The following is a 22,377-nucleotide window of genomic DNA, read 5'->3' as shown; positions in this document are numbered from 1 at the left end:
ATGCTTACGACTCTGCTAAAATTTGACACTCGGAGGAATAGGAATTTTTGGAGCGGCTTAGGGTTGCTTCGTGTCTTGATAACGCACTATGAAAATTCTTTTGGATTTTGGCGTAGAAGTAGACGTTGGGAAGGGTGGGCGATGTTGGAAGAACCAGTGGAACTATTTATGCCTCTAATAAAATGCATTTATTCCTTGCATGATACCGCTTCATACCAGTTGTAACATGTCTACCTTTCTGTAAAATAAAAAAATATCTGGAAAAGGGCGAAGGGGAGAGGGGGTGTTGTATGCGTAAAAGGCCATATTTTTGCTTATAATAGTGCTAATGGAAATTTCTTGCATGATAATAGAACCAACAAGCTGCAACAGGCCTAACTTTCCACTAAAAAGTTGATTGTGGACAGGAGGAGGGGTTACAGAGATCATGAACCCGCGTTCCAATCGGGAAAATTTAAAGTAAGGTTATGGCATGGTTCTACTTAAAACAAGGTATAACATACTTACTTTCGTCTATACATAATAGGGTTTGCAGTGGGGGAGGGGGGGCTGGAAGGTAGTAACAGTTTACTTTGTTTTATTATTTAGAAATATTAAAAATACTTGCTTGATTCTGGTTCCTGAGAGATAAACATTCCCACTTTTCTGCAAAAATTTGGCAGTGGAAGGGGTAAGAGGGATATTAGGGGAGTTTCATGTCACCTTTATTTCCCTCGAATAATAGAAGTCAAAAGCACTTGAGTGATTCTGCTTCAAAAAAGGTACAAAATACCTACCTTTCAGCTAACAAGTCAATGAAGAGAGGGGAAAATGGCAGAAGGACAATGGGCTTTATTTGTGCTCTAGCTTACACTAAATCTAGATTTTGCTCGCTTATGTGCAAGCAAAGTAAAAACAAAAAACGCTATAAGAACGAAGTAAAATCCCTTTCATTATAGATATTATATTGGTCGCCGGATTATACGCTCTATTTATTTGTTAAGAATAAAAAGAACAATACTGACAGGTTTATGAAATAGAATACTACCAGAAAGAAACTTAATCCTGCTAATAAGAATATACGGCTGGATAATAGGACCTATCAAGTTACCGTATTTACCCATAATCACCCAGATTGAATACTCTGCTACGCGTGGACAGAAAACCCCCTTCGGGCGGCGTTCCCCGAGTCAATTAACCATGTGTCAAAGTAATTAGGCACGTTTGATCAAGCTAGAAAATGGATAAATGAATCTATAGTTGAGCTAAAGCTACAGAGGTAGCAGTTAAAAGGCAGCAGCGAGAGGATGCAGAAACGCCAAGAAAGATTAACGGATTTTAGTGTTGATACAATCCTTAAAAAGAGTGAAAGATCTTTAAGAGAAACAGTGATATATAACCCATATAACTGGTTAAGCTGTACAAGATACAACCCACCAAGACTACCGCGTAAGCACTGGTTTTTATTTTCTTCTTCTTTTTTTTTCAATCATCTGAGCATCTGAAATTTCTTTCTTTTCATCTCTGCTAACATTTTCTTTAAACATGAGGGGAATCCATAATTCTGAACGAAAAATACATTGGTTGCTTAAAGCTTAGCTATTTTCAGCTATCAGGTCACATTAAACAGTTATTTCTTTTCAGGTAAAAAACATTGTGGTTTAAGTCACTGTAAGGAAACACTATTCATGAAACTACATTTAAACATCCTAAAATAGTTATATCGTTCCTTGCAGTGTATCACTTTACTTTAACCTCACATGTTCCCTTAATAAACAAAGATTTAAGTCAAATTAAATATAATCTTTACAAAGACGTAACCGGAGTTTTGTTATGGGGGGAGAGTTACAAAAAAACCTTATAAAAACACATCAGCAATTTGTTCATATGTATCTTCGTTATGCTTTTACGAGTCGGGAAAAATGTAAAGGGGGATAAAACCTGGTATTCCCCCTAGACACGGCGTTGACTCTTTGTATTTTAAAGAGCGCGACTCTTTTCTAAGTAATACTTTATCGGCAAATGGCAAACAAGTGGCGTAAAGAAAAAGAGTCGTGTTAAATGTGAATGTCCGAAATTCGTAACTGCCAAAATTCACCGGTAAATGTCCAAAACACTTTTTTTTTCTTAGATTTAGTCAGCGTTGCCCATCATCTTTTTTAGTTTAATACAAGGTTTGATGATAAAGGTTAGGCTAGGTTAGATTAGGACGGGGTTGGTTAGGTTTAGTTAGGTTAAGTTTCAAACCCATTTCTGATATTTGTAACCAAATTTAACCTAAATAACCTAATCTGATTTAATACAATCAAACCTAACTTTAACTTTAACCATCACAGCTTGCGTAAGACTGAAAAAGCTGACTTGCAAAGTTAATTGAATCCAATCAGAGAAAAAGGAATTTCAGTTATTCACAGGTGAATGTTGACATTGACCATATTTCGGACATTCGTAGGAGCACGGTGGCTTCGACGCTGGCATATTGATTCTCGTTGTAACTAGCAACCTCCAAATGAGTCATCTTTGATTGCCACTGTTTCCACGGAAAAATGGAGGGCTCCCAAGGGAATACATATAACGTTAAAGTGTCCCAATGACATGTAATCAACATTTATTACATCTATATAGTTTTGTAATGGATTTTGCGCCAGACTTTTGTTGGCGTCGAGGATTTTGATGGTGTTGTTTTTCCAACGTAATATTTCTTTCTTCTTCATATTCATTTTGACCCGTTCTGATTTTATTGTCGCACGCCTTTTTAAGGCGTTATTTTTGGTATTTTATACCAAAAATATGTTTTGGTATTTCATACCTAGCTATGTTCCTTTTGTAATGTTGCATCCGTCATTGATATACGAGCGTATAAATCTACTCATAAATATGACGTCAATCATATGATCTTTTTTTCATTAATAAGTTTTTTGGGGAATTTTTCCTGCATTGTAGACACTAAAAACGATACAACCCCTACTGAGACACATATGACGTATGCAGGTTTTTCGGGTATATTAGTAAACATGACGTCACCCACATGAATCATATTTTCCCAAAATTAAGGTTCTTAGAGAATTTTGTCAAACATCTGACCTATGTACATCCTTTTTTTGGCCGGAATATCCATCCTAGAATAGACAATTTTTGCGAAAAAATTTGGAGTAATTTCCGAGAAAAAATTCATACATAATTAAATATATGCTTACATGATTATTGCTTGTTTAAAGAGATAGTACATATATATATATATATATATATATATATATATATATATATATATATATATATATATATATATATATATATATATATATATATATATATATATATATATATACAGACATGACGTCACTCAAATGAATTTCTATGCAAAATTAAGACTCTTAACGGATTTTCTCAGATTCATTACTTATCTAGATCGCTTTTTCAGGCCAGAAAATCCCAGGATGCCAATTTTACCAAAAAAAATATGGAGCCCTTTTCGAGGAAAACTTTTGCATGCATACTATTTCGATACCAATGACCAGAATGACCAGCTTAGCTCTCTGACATAGGAGAACTTTGCTCGTCAGTCGGATATCTTTTTGCAAGTACGACCGCAATAATCCTTGATTAATATCAAGCTCGTGTTCGTCAGCTTTTTAGCTGGCAAAAATTCGTCAGTTTTTTTATAGCAAAAAGTGGGTTTCGCTGGGTTTTTTGGGAGGGGGCAATAGCTTCTATAGAGTGACACATATAATTGCACACCTCTGACCATTTTCACGAAAGAACTTTGTTTTTTCTTTAATTGCTTTCCCACAGTATTCCTTATATATGGATTGTTATATAAATTATTCACAAATAAGGTTAGGCGGTGGGTAGAACAGCTAAAACATTGAGCCATAGAAAATTCATCAAAAATTCCTTATGCACTCCTGAGATATGGCCAGTCATTGTTCTGCAGTCTTCATATCCCCGTCTAATGCCATCGCTAAGGTTAAGCCCCATTTTAAAAAAAATTCCTTTATTGTACTCGAGATGTTCTGCGCAAATTTTTAATAATGTTTACTGATGTAATGAAACCAAGGTAAACATCCTTGATACATTTCGCACTGCTGTTAAAATATCGCATATTGAAAAGAAAAAATTAGACTTGACATTTTTCCGATTTGTTTCTGTTTGCTGGGCAAATTCCCGGTTGAGAGGTGCATTTACACCGTTTTCCCTGTGATCCATAATTGACTAGAGGTTGCTGGACTTTTCTACAACATCTCGGTGTCATTTCTAGCTCAACTAAGTTTTGGCAGTTTCATGAAAATGTTTCAATTTGGTGAAAAGTCGGTTAATGACCCCCCGCTTTCCACACCTCGATCAACATTAGTCTTAAACAAAACGTGCAGTAAAATAACCGTCCTTTCCGAATATTTGAATATTCAAGCCAATTGTATGTGCCACCCACACATGAATGCATGGTCACTTTCCTAGAGCGGCATCTTTAAAATTGGAGTTTTTGTCGGGCTTCCATGATTTGGTGAGAAGCAAGAACCTTGTCTCATCGTGAACTTCTCGATTAATATACAACCCTTTATCCTATGAATGCGGACTATTTTCTGTATTAAACTTAACATTTCACTCAGAAACTATTTCACGGACTGATTGATGCCCTAGGATTGGGGTTCAAAGAATCATCTGTTTTCAAAATTTGCTAGAAAAAAAAGTATGGTGTCCAGTATTTTCTCTGTGTCCCACGGTTGAGGAAATCCGTACTGAATAAACATAATTAGCATAGAAGTATAACGCGCTAAGTTGAGCAGCCCATTAATTATTAGAATCAAATAGACAGAAGATTTTGTTTGCACAATTTCATCATTTAAAGATATTTCTACTTCCTAATTTTAGCAGTGTAACGCTTGTAAGTAATTAATACTTCATGTGTAATTTAGCTGAATAAGAGATAACATAAGTAACGAGAGCTTTCCAGTTGCTGCTGAAATGGAACATTCACTAATTTTCATAAAGACATATTTACCTGTTTTGAAGTATAGAACAGAGGAGAATCAATAATGCCGGATAAACCACTAAAAACCTATCGCAACAGATCATCCTTTTCGGGCCAAACGAGAAGCAGGTCGATTCCGAATGAGGTGGGAAGAAGCCATAAAGAAGGATTTGATGAAACTAAAACTTTTTGGGAGGGGAAAAAGCGGGAAGTTTTCAATAGATTGGCATAGGGGAAAAGCATTTACCCCCACAATCTCTCATTTTCCTAGATCAACAACTTTTTTCAAGATCTTAGAGGCCCATAAAGCGGGGTTTTGCCTAGATCTTCAAATTTCTATGGATCCATACTCAAAACCTACTCTTCTTCCATAGATACCATGTTTTGACTATATTGGTCACGCAAAATATACTTTTTTCATAGAAGGACAATTCTCCCCTCAAATTGAAATTCTTTTTATTTTTATACCTTTGAAGTTTAGCAGATTAGCTAAAGAAGTAAATGTGTAGAACAGAACAGCAAGTCTAAATAGCAGGTACCCGATTCATCAGCGGCATCGTTTGGGAGGGGCAAGGGCGCAGTTACCCCCCACACCTATTATTTGGATGAAAAATTATTATATAGCTCATGTCCCTTGACCCAGATATGGATCCTTTTTGTCCCTCAATAAAAATGCTGGAGCTACGCCCCAGCAATTCACAATAGGATCAAACAATGGAAACAACGGTAAAGAGTAGTATTATTGAGCTATATACGGACTATATTCAGTTAGTAATCCAGTTGTCAAATTGATTCGCCCCTTTCCATTCTAAAATTCAGCTAAAGAAAAAAAAAAGGTAAAGATAAAGAATACGGCATTGGACTTTGCAGTCCCTACCGGCGGTGCTGATTTCCGTTTCTTGGCCCTTCAGCCGGGAAGTTCAATGGGGGGGTGCCAGCCATCCTGTGTTTACGCACAACCTTCCTGTTTACCTTCCCCAGATTTCTCCAGGTACCCATTTAGAGCTGGGTCAACTCTGGCTGAGCCTACAGAGTCACGCCACTGACCCCCGTCCCTAACCAAATAATTGAGTACACTAGGATTCGAACCCTCGTCCTGTTGGACAAAAAATCATAAAATCAGTGTTACCAGTCCACTCGGCTAGGAATTCAGCTAAAGAAAACTGGGCAAAATCCTAGTTTAGGAGCTTCTTTTTTTGAAAATGAATTGATTTAGGGGAATGAAACTTTCTGGAAGGAATCCAAGGCTAAAGATATTCCCAAAGAAATATTCTGAAGTGCCTATCACCACTACTTCCCTCTCTAGAGATCACGGACCATGGTCATCTTTCCAATCTATGTGTTATGAAATTGAAACCTTGCAAAATGCATCTTCTGCTCAAATGAGGCAGGTTTGAAAGATGTAAATCTACTTCTTAAACGCCTGGTATGGCACGCAAGTCTCTGGAAATAATGAAATTGTATTTTTCAGAAAGTAAAGCCAATGAAAAAGAGATCAAAAGCCAAAATAAAGGTAAAATGTTTATTGTCAGCATTCAGATATGAACAACCCTGTCCTGTATATAATCTTCTAATCTTTAGGAAATAGAAAAAGGTTAGACTTAACAACCTGAAAATGCTTTCCCAGGGTATATTTTTTACCTTGGAATCATTCCTGGAAGTTTCGCTTGCCTAATTCAACTACCTTCTAAGGTAGTAAGAAACCCCTAAAACTAGGATTTTACTAAAAATAGACACGTTCAAATAATTTGTTTGTTTTTTTATCATGAGAAAATCATGTTTCGCTTCATGAAATGGCACAGGTTGAAATGGTATGGTTTTGCGAATGTCATGGTTTTGCTAGCGCAAGGGAAACGGCCGATGTTTCAGTGCTCTCTGTCTGGTTTTTAATAGTTAGACAAGGTAGCAACGTGTTGAGAGAAATATTATGAAAAGTAAGGAAAAAAGTGAGTCAATTGAAGTATATAGAAAGTAATAAAAAGTAAAATAATTACGAACCACAAGCCATATAAGAGTTAAACAGGATAATTCCGAGTAGAGGAGCATTATGTCCAAATTTGGCCATGACACCCAACTACACCCTGCATTAGCCTCAAGGGATAGAATTGAAACAGATGAAAGAGATTTGAATATACACAAAAACTTGATAAATAAATAATCGTGGCCTCATAATAAAATATACAAGACATCAATACAGATATACTGAAAACAGATTCTACTGAAAATGAAAGATTCCACTTATCCAATTTAGGTTTTTATTTAGAACTAGCTGTTGGGGTGGCGCTTCGCGCCACCCCAACACCTAGTTGGTGGGGGCGCTTCGCGCCCCCCCAAGCCCCCCCGCGCGCGTAAGTCGTTACGCGCCATATTAGTTACGCGCCATTGTAGTTGTGTCCCTATGTCCCACCTGTGAATATAGATATATATATATATATATATATATATATATATATATATATATATATATATATATATATATATATATATATATATATATATATATATATATATATATGTTTTTAACTACGTAAAACTTGCGAATATACAACATTCTTTGCTGTCCCATTGTCTGTGCATATAAATAGATTGTCAGGTTTACCGACTCTTGAACATGCAACATATAATGGTCCATGGGAAAACAATCCGTATTCAGATCTATACCTCATGATTCTAATGATTGCCCTTGAGCTTTGTTGATGGTGATTGCTAATCGACCATTCCCTGAGTCGCCATCGTCATTTATATATCCCCCTGTGCACCCCGGCGTCCCCTTTGTAGTTATGTCCCTGTGTCCCGGTCGTCATTTATATTCCCTGTGTCCCGGTCGTCATTTGTGTCCCGGTGTTCCAGTCTGTGATTTCTCTTTGAGTGTCCCGGGCGTCATTTATATTCCTTGTGTCCCGGTGTCCCGGTCGTCATTTATATCCTCCTGTGCCCCCCGGCGTCCCCATTCTATATATATAAAAATAAGTTGTCTGTGTGTGGATCTGTGTGTGGATCAGGTGACGTCATGTTTGTCCGCATATGACGTCTGAATTATTTCACACTAATACAAAAGAAGAAAAAAACTAAAAAAGGTAAAAACTACAAAAAAAACTAAAAAGAAAAAAAAACTAAAAAAGCTAAAAAACTAAAAAAAACTAAAAAAAGGTAAAAATCTAATAACTAAAAAAAAACTGAAAAAAATAAAAAAAGGCAAAAACTACAAAAAAAATAAAAACTAATAAAAAAACTAAAAAAGCTAAAAAACTAATAAAACTAAAAAAAACTAAAAAAAGGTAAAAAACTAAAAAAAAATAAAAACTAAAAAAGAAAAAAACTAAAAAAAAGGAAAAAACTGAAAAATAAAAGAGAAAAAGAAAACTAAAAAAATATGAATAAATATATATAAAAATAAGTTGTTTGTGGGTTATGTCTGTCTGTCTGTCTGTCGAGTGACGTCGTGTTTGTCCGCATATGACGTCTGAATTATTTCACACTAATACAAAAGAAGAAAAAAAACTAAAAAAGGTAAAAACTACAAAAAAAACTAAAAAGAAAAAAAACTAAAAAAGCTAAAAAACTAAAAAAAACTAAAAAAAGGTAAAAAACTAAAAACTAAAAAAAACTGAAAAAACTAAAAAAGGCAAAAACTAAAAAAAAACTAAAAACTAATAAAAAAAACTAAAAAAGCTAAAAAACTAAAAAAACTAAAAAAACTAAAAAAAGGTAAAAAACAAAACAAAACTAAAAACTAAAAAAAAGGAAAAAACTGAAAAATAAGAGAAAAAGAAAACTAAAAAAATATTAATAAATATAAAAATTATAAATATAAATATAATATAAATTAGCAATCAACAAAGCACCGAGACACAAATGACGACCGGGACACAGGGAGTATAAATGACGACCAGGACATAAGTAAAAAAAAAAAACTAAAAAAACTAAAAAAATGGTAAAAACTACAAAAAAACTAAAAACTAATAAAAAAACTAAAAAATCTAAAAATCTAAATAAACTAAAAAAGAAAAAAAAGAAAAAAGGAAAAAAATAAAGGAGAAAAACAAAACTAAAAAACGAATGTATATACAGACCGGGACACCGGGATACAAATGACGACCGGGACACAGGGAATATAAATGACGACCGGGACACAGGGACACAACTACAATGGGGACGCCGGGGGGCACAGGGGGGTATAAATGACGACCGGGACACCAGGACACAAGGAATATAAATGACGCCCGGGACACTCAAAGAGAAATCACAGACTGGAACACCGGGACACAAATGACGACCGGGACACAGGGAATATAAATGACGACCGGGACACAGGGACATAACTACAAAGGGGACGCCGGGGTGCACAGGGGGATATATAAATGACGATGGCGACTCAGGGAATGGTCGATTAGCAATCACCATCAACAAAGCTCAAGGGCAATCATTAGAATCATGAGGTATAGATCTGAATACGGATTGTTTTCCCATGGACCATTATATGTTGCATGTTCAAGAGTCGGTAAACCTGACAATCTATTTATATGCACAGACAATGGGACAGCAAAGAATGTTGTATATTCGCAAGTTTTACGTAGTTAAAAACATCTATATATATAAAAATAAGTTGTCTGTGTGTGGATCAGGTGACGTCATGTTTGTCCGCATATGACGTCTGAATTATTTCACACTAATACAAAAGAAGAAAAAAACTAAAAAAGGTAAAAACTACAAAAAAAACTAAAAAGAAAAAAAAACTAAAAAAGCTAAAAAACATTTATATTCCCTGTGTCCCGGTCGTCATTTGTATCCCGGTGTCCCGGTCTGTATATACATTCGTTTTTTAGTTTTGTTTTTCTCCTTTATTTTTTTCCTTTTTTCTTTTTTTTCTTTTTTATTTTATTTAGATTTTTTAGTTTTTTTATTAGTTTTTAGTTTTTTTGTAGTTTTTACCATTTTTTTAGTTTTTTTAGTTTTTTTTTTACTTATGTCCTGGTCGTCATTTATACTCCCTGTGTCCCGGTCGTCATTTGTGTCTCGGTGCTTTGTTGATTGCTAATTTATATTATATTTATATTTATATTTCTTATATTTATTAATATTTTTTTAGTTTTCTTTTTCTCTTATTTTTCAGTTTTTTCCTTTTTTTTAGTTTTTTCTTTTTTAGTTTTTAGTTTTTTTTTGTTTTTTACCTCTTTTTAGTTTTTTTTTAGTTTTTTTAGTTTTTTAGCTTTTTTAGTTTTTTTATTAGTTTTTAGTTTTTTTTAGTTTTTGCCTTTTTTTAGTTTTTTCAGTTTTTTTTAGTTTTTAGTTTTTTACCTTTTTTTAGTTTTTTTTAGTTTTTTAGCTTTTTTAGTTTTTTTTCTTTTTAGTTTTTTTTGTAGTTTTTACCTTTTTTAGTTTTTTTTCTTCTTTTGTATTAGTGTGAAATAATTCAGACGTCATATGCGGACAAACACGACGTCACTCGACAGACAGACAGACAGACATAACCCACAAACAACTTATTTTTATATATATTTATTCATATTTTTTTAGTTTTCTTTTTCTCTTTTATTTTTCAGTTTTTTCCTTTTTTTTAGTTTTTTTCTTTTTTAGTTTTTAGTTTTTTTTTAGTTTTTTACCTTTTTTTAGTTTTTTTAGTTTTTTTAGTTTTTTAGCTTTTTTAGTTTTTTATTAGTTTTTATTTTTTTTGTAGTTTTTGCCTTTTTTATTTTTTTCAGTTTTTTTTTAGTTATTAGATTTTTACCTTTTTTTAGCTTTTTTAGTTTTTTTTTCTTTTTAGTTTTTTTTGTAGTTTTTACCTTTTTTAGTTTTTTTCTTCTTTTGTATTAGTGTGAAATAATTCAGACGTCATATGCGGACAAACATGACGTCACCTGATCCACACACAGATCCACACACAGACAACTTATTTTTATATATATAGATTGAAAGTTCAACTTTCATACGTAACAAATTCTAATATCTTGACCGAATTCTGATTCAAGTTTAACCTAAAGGAGATATTTTTATAAAAGCCGGATTCAGTCTCCTTTTGAAAGTAGAAACCCAAGTCGTGTTTATCTAAGGACTGAAATCAAATTCTGCATTGGTTCTAAATGGGTTTATTAGCAACTCTTACACAAAAAGACATTTTCTTTTTTAACTCGCTCTTATTCTTCCTTGATTTTTTCCTACTCTGATCTGCTTTCCAGGGGAGGAGCCACCTCCTCCCTCTGCAAGCCCCCATGACCACAGTACAACTTATGTTTTTGCAGAAGGTTTGGATTGAATCAGTATTTAATATAATTATTTATCTTTTTTAATGATCCAGCTCCAAAACTTCCTTTGATGAAAAGTCAAGGTAGTTTAATAATTATAATTTTTGTTTATCTCAATATGATCACAGAGTTGAGCAAAAGTACAAAACCCAGCACTATTCTGGTTAAACTCATAAAATAATATTAATCTGGTTTCCCCCTTCCTCTGTCGTAAAAGTGGTTGCATAAAATACGCACTATTTCGCTATTAAACGACTTTATTCATAATTAAATCTTACCCAACCCCTCAACATACAGAATTATGGGTACTGCAAACCCTTTACAGCCACAATACTTCATTGCTCCAAACACTCACATTCATTGGCTAACACTTTATTTGTTTTAGGTTCCAAAAAAGAGGGTGGGTCCAAGAAGAAGATAAATAGAAGTGCAAGAGTTCCGTTTAATAGCACAGAGATTGCAGCTTTGGAAGATCAGTACAAGAAAACACCTTATCTTACCAGCAGAGAAGTATCTGAGTTAGCAAAAGTTCTCAGGATAACTGAATCTAGGGTATGGAAAAAATCGTCCACATTGAACATTTTGTCTTCATTACTAGGATTGGCACCTAAATTATTGCAGTTTTTTAAAGAAAACAAAAATCTATCAAGTATTTTTTGGTATTCAAGCATTTTATGTGGTTTTCAAAGCATATATGGGACGGTGAACACCAGAGAAAAAGAACTTTCAAAACTTTTGATTTCCATTCCTATAACCCGTCTCCCGATTTCATAGGACTTTTAGTTTATAAGGTAGCCCCCTGGTTGAAAAAAAAAAAGAATAAAAACAAACCCGTACCCGTGACTTTCCTTATAGAAAAAAGAATGTAAAGCTCCACGTTTTCGTAGATGGGAGCTCGAGACCTCTGTATTAGGATTTTCTGATGCGCTGAATTATATTGTTAAAATTTTAGCAATATTACTTGCCAGTTCAGGATATTTTTCCCACTTTCAACAATCACACAAATTTTACCAGGCTTGTAGCTTTTGACGGGGAACTCTGCACTTGATGAATTTTATATACATGAAATCATCATAAAATACTGATACTTTTGATTTGTATATTGCTACCAACTCTTCATTTTTTTTAGATTTTCGGTTGCTATTAGCAAAGGTTGCACCTTGAACTGTTTCATATGCTGTCAACGCAAAATCAACACTTACTATCAATAAATATTTGCCAGTTTCACCAACTGTTTTCAGTTTCCTGATGCTTCATTCTTATATGTACATTTTTGGGTAGATACCCAACAAATGTTAGTGTGGACGTCAGTTGATATTCTGTGTATGAGGGAGGTCAATGAAGCCTATCAAAAGGATGTCTAGGCCCGAATTTCTTTCGTGAGAGGTCAATCAGGTAAACATGGTCGAAGAAAGGGTCTACTCTCTAACCTTCCTTTATTTTGGGAAGTGCCTCCTTCTTTTTATTGTGAAATAATTATTTGTATAAAGTCCAGCGTTTATTTGTGTACAGACGGGGGATCCAAATAATTTTTAGAAATAAAGGTCCGAAGAAGCCGCCTATCCACAAAAGACCTCGAGGAAAGTAAATTAAGGAAGGATAGCTTCTGTTTCGGTTAGCCTTAATGGCAAAGATTTGTTGCGAAAAAAAACTATATAAATTTCAAAAGAGCCTGAAACTCCTAAGAAAATTGGCGTCAGATCGGAATAAAGAGTGCGGATTTTGTACACCAGTATACCATTATAATGGCCATGATCGAAAACCCTTTTCAGTAGGTTTAGAATTCGCTATGTTGAACAACAAGGAAAATAAATTTTTTATGGGACCCACTGATGCGTCTCTTTTTATTTTCTTTTTTTTACTTTTGTCCATCCCAGGGACGTTCGTATTAACCAACTGGCTGTAAAACGTTAAGGAGGATCATTTTAAAGGAAATCACTATAATCAGTGTACAATTAAAACAACAAAGGAGATTTTGATGTTGCAAAGTGACGTTTTCAGAAATTTTTTGCCAAAAAAACGATAGCTTTGGCCCAAAGAGGGTCAAATTTCCAGTTTTCTTTCACGATGTTCCAGAGTTTGTTTTTTACAAGGCTACTGCTGCAGTAACCATAACCATACTACTACTCAAAGGTCGTTGCAAGTTCGCTACTAAGTGTTTGATTTGGTACCAATTATATATCAAAAGATCGTATAAGTTTGAAGATGTGAATATGCAAAAGAACAAAAATGACGTCATCCATACGTAATTTTCGTGATGACCTAGTTCCTGATTCTTTGTTTTGTGCCAAATTAATTTGTACCGAATCAATTCTAATATGCTCTAGAAAGAGTAAAACAGACTGACTCGCATATATCCTTTCGGTCACAACACCATTTTTAATATAAATCAAGCGTCAAACGATCTATCAAATAGCCCTTTCCCACGCATAAAATTAAAAAAATATCTGGGATCTATAGAACCGTGTTGACAGCTTACGAAGTGTATAGTATCTTTAATATACAAGGTCCTCAAAGTAATTTTATTGAATTAAATAGTGTTACATTTTTCTGAATATTTTTCTATGACTTATCCGCCATACCCCAACGTATCTAGAAAAATACTTATACACTCTTTAAAGTGTTTGACTTGGTACAAATTATATATCAAAGATCGTATCGGTTTGAAGATGTAAATATGCAAAAGAACAAAAATGACGTCATCTTTACGTAATTTTTGTGATGACCTAAATCCTGATTCTTTGATTTGTGTCAAATTGATTTGTACCGAATCAATTCTAATAGGCTCTAGAAAGACTAAAACAGACTGACTCGTATATTTCCTTTCGGTCCCAACACCATTTTTAATATAAATCAAGCGTCAAACGATCTATCAAATAGCCCTTTCCCCCGCATAAAATAAAAAATTTAACTGGGATCTATAGAGCCATGTTGACAGCTTACGAAGTGTATAGTGTTTTTAATATACAAGGTCCTCAAAGTAATTATATTTAATTGAATAGTATTACATTTTTCTGAATATATTTCATAATTTTTCTATGACTTTTCAGCCATAGCCCAACGTATCTAGAAAAATACTAATAAATACACTCTTTAGGTCAAAGTTTGGTTCCAAAACAGAAGAGCTCGTGATCGCCGCGAAATTGATGGAAAGGTCTACAGAGCATCTTCATATGAGCTGCAGAAAATGAAAGATGGAAAGACGAAGGAGGAAGTTCCCATATTTTCAATGGAGAATACAGTTTTAACAGCTTACTCTCAATGTCAAGCCATATTTGGTCGCATGATCTCAAATTTAAACTAAAATACGTGCAGGTGCATAAAAGCGCGCGGTGCGCCGTAAACGCCACGCGGGTAAAATTTGAAGTGTTTCAGGATCGTATATAAAAAAATATATTTGTTTTCTAGTCATTCTACCAGAAGCTAAGTCTCTTTTTCTTTAATATAATCTAAGAATTACAATATTAAAATTGTTTCTTTAATGCTGGAAATTTAGGGATCTAAAAACATCTATGGAAAAATCCTTATTCTCGCAAGCTATTTATTTCTTTTCCTATGAGAGTAAAATATTTATATTGAGTAACCTTACCATAGACCTTAGATCCTTCTGTGCCTCCAGAGGCGCCCAAGAAATCTCCAGTCGTCACTGAAACTTGTGGCTGCGACGGTATCTTCCCATTCTGGCTGTATTGAGGCGTGAAGGTGCCGCAGGTCGTTGTTGTAGGTACGACGGAGTGTATTTTTGGGTCTTCCTCTGCGGCGGGTGCCTTCAGGTAACCAGAAAAAGGTACATTTGGGGATTCTCAAATCATCCATGTGCAGCACGTGTCCGAGGTAGCCCCATCTATCTCATTCGTCAATTTATTGAATGGCCAAGTCCCATGTACAACGACATGAGCTCTCAGCTTGCATTCCTTCAAAATTAACTACCAAGCAATTGAAGTGCATAGAAACATACAGAGATAGAACAAATACAGGAGTGAGAAAGGAGAGTGGGGTTGACCAGTTGAAATTTTGCAGTTTTGATCCTAACAAAAGCAACAATTCTATTATAATTTTCAATTACAATTAGAATATGCACACTTAACATTACGGAAACTAAAGAAAAGGTCAGATGCATACATAAGTCCCATACTCCTAACTCCAGGTATAACGTGTATATTTAAATCTAGAGGGATATAAAAGCTCCTCACAAAAACAGTAGATGAAATTTAAAGTTAGAACCATAAATCGAAGTTTATTGTCTTGTAGTGTACAGTTCTTGGTCTTCTGGTAAGCCTTGGCCTAAATCGCCTTCAACGGTAATCTTCGGGAGCTGCGTTACTTCCAAGACCTTGTCTTTACTTGCAACATTAGAGGATATGTTCTCTTCCAAGACATCTGCTAATGTTAGCTGATCTTCCTCACTGACATATTCTTTCTTGCTTCCAGATTTTTCGGATGATTTTGTATCGGTTATAAGTGCCTCATTTTCAGTTTCCCTTGGAAAATCGGTTGATTGAACAGTAGTTTTAATTTCCTCAGTGAGAACAATCGGCTTTGTTACTTCTAAGAGAATTTCAGGCTTAGCATCCTGAAATGTAAAATAAATTCAATTTTGAAGCATAAAAGCAAAAAAACAATGTTTTAATTCCCATGAATTTGCTAAAACACAATTAACTTCATTATATGCTGTGTTTTTAAAATATTTGTCACAATGTGTTGAAGGTTATAGTTAGGTAGAGGATGAATGTCATGCTAGCACAGACGGAGAAAGACTATCACGGTTGCAGCAGTAGCTACAATCTTCCTGATGCAGCAATAGCTCTAACCTCATGGGTACAGCAGTAGCTGTGACAGATTCAACCACCGTTTTTTTGTCTTCATTGATGTCCTCTTTTCCTTGTTTTTACATTTTCTTGAATCGGTACTTGTATAATATAGCCCTGACCACTCAAGTTGTTCACCCATTGACGTTTTGTAGAACGAGTTTTTTTTTGTTAGTTTCTTTCAGCATAGCGTGAGACCAGACAAAGAAGCGACAGAATTGACGAAAAATACATAATTTAGGCTATATATTTGCACTTTAGGGGGGGGGCAAAGTATTTGGTCAGTGTGAAGTTTGAAAACAATTCTTACACATTAGATGAAGAATATTAGGTCGGTGCTATATCATACAAGTACCCTTTAATCTTCGAGCCGGTCAAAGGGAAAAGAAAATTTCATATTTTCTTATATTACAAAAGTATACAACTTCTTTTTTTTCGTTGAGAATCTCCTGACTCAGTGTACATACCCATTAAAATTCAAGCTTGTCAAATTTTTGGATTAATGAAAGAAATTTTAGGCTTATTTTTTGGCATCATGAATGGATACGGCAAAATTTAGTGAAATATTTTTTCTACATTGGCGTTCATTGGCTCAGAAACTTCTAAATGTAATCTTGAAGCTAATCAAAGATACAAAATTTATAGAGCGATACCTGAGTGTTACAAATATTCTGGCCATAGGATTCCGTCTTACCCAATATCTACAAAATGGTGAATCAAATTCTTTAATTCAACCAATAGATGTTTCTTCCCTTGTTATTGGTATCTACCCCAGTAAAGATTTGAATCTCGGATAATTTTGTGACATATTGATACTCCTTTTGCAATTTTTTGCAAAAGCCCCTTTTTTTCTATACCCATTTTTTCTATTTTTTGCATTTTAGTTTATACTCTTTTTCTAGTGTGATACCCTTGATTTAATTTTCTAGGTGCTATTGTCAGAAAAACCAATTACATGACTTTTAACAATACTGCCGTCATAGTTAGTTCTTCGACAAATGTAATTTTTGGCATTTTTATCATTAATAAAACTTTCAAAACAAAGCATATGGGATCTCTTGTTGATTAACATGAATTGGAAGAAACATCGCAATATCATGTCATTTAAAACTGACATTGCCAATGTTTGCTTCGACGATTTCTTTTAAATGTTCCCAATATTTCCGTTAAAGATCGTTTGTAGCACGATTATCCACCTTCACATTGTATTGAGCATTGAGTCCGTATACTAACTATAAAAGAACTGAGATAATTCACAACAAAGCAATTTGTTACTTGGGGGATTGGACTAATTTTAAACGCATAGGTATTTCTTACAGGCATTTCTATATTTCAAATGTTAGTCAAGGGCGAAAATGTCTATAGCAAAAATGTTTGACTGATATTGTACCAGCTTATTTTATTAATATATTTTATTTCAGCTTCGATAGCAATTCGAATCATAGCAGGAGCTAGCATATAAAAAATGAAATGCAGTGAGACAGAGCCATATCCAGGATTTTTGTTCGGGGGAGGGGGATTTTCAAAAGAATATCCTCAAAACAAAGTATCTGGGATTTCTTGTTGATTAACATAAATTGGAAGAAAAATCGTGATGTCATGTCATTTAAGACTGACATGCCTATCTTTGCTTCGACGATTTCTTTTAAATGTTCCCAAAATTTGTGTTAAAGATCATTTGTAGCACAATTATCCAACTTCACATTGAATTGGGCATTGCGTTCTTTGTTTGCGTGTTTTTATTGAAGTAATCAGTTTGATTTGATTATTTAAGCCTTTCACAAATTTCAGTTGACCTTTTAGTTCAGGACCCACATTACCTTCCTCTCCCAAAATCATATTTTTTTTATTTCGAGAGAATTCTTATTCAAATTCACAAATCAATTTTTTTATTATTACCCCCCGCCCCGAAAAACATTACTGCGTGCGTACCTCTATTTTATGCCAGCTTTGAAGAATAATACATGTATTATATATGATACATATTACTACATTTATCGGTATAATTATAAATGTGTGTGTGCATGGAACAATACATATTTGAATTTGCTGACTGTTCCAAACTTGGTTCTATTCTCTTGGTTATTCAAAGAAAGATACAATGGCTAAGGACTATAACACTCACTTTTAGAGGGAGCCTAGTCCAGTTTTTGTCACAAAGCTCTCTGAATCTAGCAACTTTTTAACAGCATTTATTAACATAGACTAAACTAAATTTGTTAATGGGATTACAAACGATCATATAGTCGCGGAGACGGATTTATCTCTGATCTGTAATACAAAATCTGGAGTTCGTACCCAGCCATGGCAACCCACTACAGGGCCCGGAATTCGATTCGTAAGATGAGATTATACAAAGCATCTCCATAATCCCACCAAGAAGAAGAATATTAACTAACTTATAGATTACTCCCTAAAACAGCTATTTTCCCCTTCAAGTTCAGCCTAAGACTTTTGTAGAGTCATTCTTATATACGAAGCATTATATATATCTTTTTTGTTGTTGTTGTTGTTGCTGCTGGTATCCCTTGTCGTAAGGATGCCTACCTCATAGTGCTTCAAGCGAAAACCCCAGTACATAGTATCATCTGAGTCATCTATTACCTGCTCAAAGCTTTTCAAGGGTTTATCTACTGGTTCCTTCTTCTCCTTAGGCTTCGCTAAAAAACAAAATAAAATAATAAAAATAAATAAGCAAAAGTTCAACTATGTGAGTATTAATTTTAAGTGTGCCACTATACAGAGCGTCTAAACAGTTATGAAAGTATAAAAATGTTAAAAGATATTTTCATATATTGAGGCAAAAATTAACTAATCAAAAATACCACTTGGGCTCAACAGGCGGAATATAAAATTTCGTGACTGGTGTCCATAAAAAAGGCACCGGATTTAACATTCTTTTAATGGATGATACCTAATTTCATAAAGGGTAAAAAAAATGTATAAACGTTTGCGTCTTTTTCAAATACACTGAAAGTATACAAGGTACAGATTTAAAACAAAATTAAACTAAATTATCGAAATTAATCTGATAATGAATAGGAAGCTTTATTCCAAGAAAGTGGTGTGGTGACAACAACATAAATACATTCTTTCATTCTTTACTTCCAATGGAATAAGTTCCAAACAGTGCTTTCTTCGATATGGCACTGCCTATGACAAAAAATAAGAGAAATTCACTATTCAGTTTGGCTGTTCAATAACTATAGTTCTTTCAATATAATCGGAAAACCCAGATTTCTTTCTATTTTCATTGATATTTTTCAAATACTTATTTTATTTTATAGTTGAATTAAAAATCAAACAAACTGAATAATGTCCTTGAGCAAACAGTCTGAATTTATTTAGTGAATAGAACATACTATTTCAAGCCAGGCCATATAATAAACAAGATTCATAGGTAGAGAGGCATCGTTACCAGAAATAGGTATATAATTTGAATGAGTACCTCAGTCTTCTAATCGCTACTAAAAAAAAACATCTAATCCTTTCTCTGTCTTAAGACTGAAGATGATTAAAATACATTGCTTTATGTAAAAGAAAAAAAAGACTGCAGTATTTAAGACGAATGCACTGAAAATGTCTATAGGCTAAATTCCTATATTTGACTATGTAGATTTTATTAGGGGGGGGGGGATTAGAGAAATGTTTCTGTGAGTATTTTTAGGCTATTCTTTTCTTCTATCTTTGCTGGGATGTTAAAAGCAAAAGACAGTGAACAAATAAAACAAAAAGTAACAAATTGGTTGCAGAAAGAATTTATCATTCGAATTTCCAATGCAGAATTGGAATCAATTATTTGTCATAAGGCTTCCATTATTCGATATTTTACACAGAGACAAATAGGTATATGAAGACAGAGACAGTGATGTAAAAAAAAATCATACCTCCAAGTGCAAAATTATAAGCAATAACCGATAACTTCTTAAGTCGAATACTTTCTTTCGATACCATATTGTACGCTTCTTTAGGGTAAAGCAAAGCAGCAACAGCTATAAAAAAACAAATGAAGTGAGTTTTCTATTCATTATACAGTAATTACAAGCAAAGGACATAGTTTACCCGTAGCTCAGAGGTTATTGGATTGCAGAAGCAACACTCATTGTTTTGTCTTTTTTTTTCGTTTCTTTTTTTTTGTCTGTGAGTTATACATTCATTAAAATACAGTAATTACAAATAAGGGAGTGAATTTACCCGTAGCTCTTTTTATTTTGTTGCAGAAGCAACACTTATGGTTTTGTCCTTTTTTTCATTTTTTGTCTTTGAGTTGTGTATTCATTAATATACAGTAATTACAAACAAGGGAGTAAATTTACCCGTAGCACACAGTTTATTGTGTTGCAGGAGCAACACTTATGATTTTGTCTTCTTTTTATTACGCTGCCAATTTCAGTTCACATGCAAGAAAGTGGTTTGTGTCCTGCCTTAGCGGTTTTCGTAAAAAAATATGAAACTCCCGAAAGATTAACGGAAATTTTGAAAAGCTGCGCTTGATTCTTAAACAGGGGCAGAAAAGATGACTTTAACTTGTCCTTAAAACAGAGCCTATTGTGTAAGACCTGGAGTTGTTTCTCCAGCTTCCTTTTAATTGCACCATATTCCAGTTTTCGAGTGAGAAGCTCCGTTTTAACACGCAAGTCTTTTACAGCCGCATTGCTTTTTCTTTGATGGAGGGGAGGGGGATATATTTCCATTTGAATAAGAAAAGTCGTTTGTTTCAAAAATATCCTTTAGTTACTTTCCATATTCACATCCTTTACTATCTTTTGCTGGTTCTACTAAAACTGAATTAAAGTAACAACGCCACACATATAATTAATTTAATTTATTTCTCACCCGTCAACGAAACAAAAGAGAGTTTGTAGCCCTAATGACAGAAAGAGAAAACACACTTGTCTTTCAAGCGTCACATTGATTTGATTAAAATGAAGATATGCAGGAGCCTCGGTATTTTAAGGAAACTCAAACATATTTTCCCTGGATCAATTTTGGAAATCCTTTTTCATTCCTTGATCCGATCTTACGTTTCCTACTGTCCAATAGTATGGATGTCAACCTTTCCTTCACTGTTAAAACCACTTTCTAAGGTTTATAATAAAGCTAGAAACCTCATTAAGGAAACTAACCGTTCAAGAGTTATCCCATTACTTGATCTCGAGTCACTGTATATTCTTTCGTGTGCATGTTTTACTTTTTCTCAGCTTCATGGTGACCTCCCCCGTCCCCTAAGTGTTCAGCCATCTTTCACCTCTGATCAGAATAATTATAATCTTCGCAATACCGAAAATCATATTCAAGTTCCTTTTACTCCTTGTGTAAGGTCAGACTTTAATCCTTTAATTGCGAGTTATATTGTATGGAATAAGTTGCCCGAATCAGCGCGAAGGTGCCACTCATTCGGTTTGTTCAAAAAAATTATTAAAAATTCATTGGCTTCTTAGAAATTATTTTATCTCTTTTTATATGTGTATATGCGTGTTGTATGCATATATATTTCCTTATTATTTCATTGGAGTCTGTTTTATCTACAGATCTACATAATTAATTTAGTCTATTCAATCTATTAGTCTATTTAGTTTTGTTTCTATAGTTTTTCATTTTATTTATATTTTCCTCTCTTCTCCTTTTTGCTCTTCTCTCTGTGAGTAAGTGATTATTTTTTTTTCTTCTTCTCTGAGTAAGTGGCTCGTTCATTTTCCCCTTCTTTACAGGCCAAAGAGCCTTTGGGGAAATAGTAAAATGTAATATTGTATGTGTGTTTAGTGATGAATAAATCCTATCTTATCTTACAATTAATGAAAAGGGAGATTACAATCAACAAACATAACTACATACTATACGAAGAGGGAAGACAACTGGTGATCATCCCTCACTGGTGGACCGCTGGTATGTACTCATGGCAAGAGATCCGGCCATCTATCAGAGCAAAGTCTGATTGACACTGAATAGAAAATAGAAACTATGAATAGAAAAGTTCCACACGCACAATCAACTCAAACTCTGAGTTGCACTAACAAAAAGTATGAAATGACTCAACAGTGGGGTCTCTGAAGCATAATGAAAAATTTTCCATACTTGTGTATTCAGAAATTTTGAGGAACCATTAAGAGGAGTTACCGGTACCCCACTGTGCTAGGGCTTGCTTATTTGTGTTACCCCCAAATTATTGGTTTTTCATATGCATGATGGAAATAAAATTCATTTCCGTCACTGTGTAAATAAAAATCGTTCATCTTTAGGCGCGAGAGGCTAAAGCGACATTTAAGGATAGGAAATCTTTAACGTATCTTCATGCAAGGAGTTACGCAGCGATAAAAAACTATGATGCAATTTCTTCATTGCAATCTTGGTGATAGACACTAATCCGAATTATCCTTAC

The 22,377-nt window shown here is 34.1% G+C and overlaps 2 protein-coding genes across 3 annotated transcripts in view; one reads left to right on the top strand and one right to left on the bottom strand.

Moving 5' to 3' along the window:
* Positions 1-1,286: 1,286 nt before the first annotated feature.
* On the top strand, positions 1,287-14,644 carry LOC136028544 (homeobox protein MSX-1-like). Its single transcript, XM_065706417.1, has 3 exons — positions 1,287-1,428; positions 11,576-11,742; positions 14,288-14,644. The coding sequence occupies exons 1-3, from the start codon at positions 1,287-1,289 to the stop codon at positions 14,492-14,494; spliced, it is 516 nt and encodes a 171-aa protein (XP_065562489.1). The 3' UTR covers positions 14,495-14,644.
* A 688-nt stretch (positions 14,645-15,332) lies between these two features.
* The window catches only part of LOC136028708 (uncharacterized), a 31,025-nt gene continuing 23,980 nt past the window's right edge, over positions 15,333-22,377 (bottom strand). The window contains exons 4-6 of one of the 2 annotated variants that reach the window (XM_065706575.1): positions 19,886-19,990; positions 18,546-18,658; positions 15,333-15,763 (exon numbers count right to left, since the gene is read on the bottom strand). In XM_065706575.1, the coding sequence (XP_065562647.1) occupies positions 15,428-15,763; positions 18,546-18,658; positions 19,886-19,990 (554 nt within the window). In that variant the 3' untranslated portion in view covers positions 15,333-15,427. The remainder of the gene's footprint in view (positions 15,764-18,545; positions 18,659-19,885; positions 19,991-22,377) is intronic. The other variant, XM_065706583.1, reaches the window with a different exon arrangement.

The sequence above is a fragment of the Artemia franciscana genome, chromosome 1 (genome assembly GCF_032884065.1).
Source record: "Artemia franciscana chromosome 1, ASM3288406v1, whole genome shotgun sequence".
NCBI classification, from domain to species: domain Eukaryota; kingdom Metazoa; phylum Arthropoda; class Branchiopoda; order Anostraca; family Artemiidae; genus Artemia; species Artemia franciscana.
The sequence above is the reverse complement of the archived record's forward strand: the minus strand, read 5'-3'. Positions and strand labels throughout refer to the sequence as shown.

What these genes read in the sequence shown, in the direction of transcription:
- LOC136028544 (XM_065706417.1), top strand. Translation starts at nt 1,287, where the DNA reads ATGCAGAAACGCCAAGAAAGATTAACGGATTTTAGTGTTGATACAATC. An exon ending in CAACCCACCAAGACTACCGC is followed by an intron (nt 1,429 to 11,575) that starts GTAAGCACTGGT and finishes TATTTGTTTTAG; the next exon opens with GTTCCAAAAAAGAGGGTGGG. An exon ending in TCAGGATAACTGAATCTAGG is followed by an intron (nt 11,743 to 14,287) that starts GTATGGAAAAAA and finishes TACACTCTTTAG; the next exon opens with GTCAAAGTTTGGTTCCAAAA.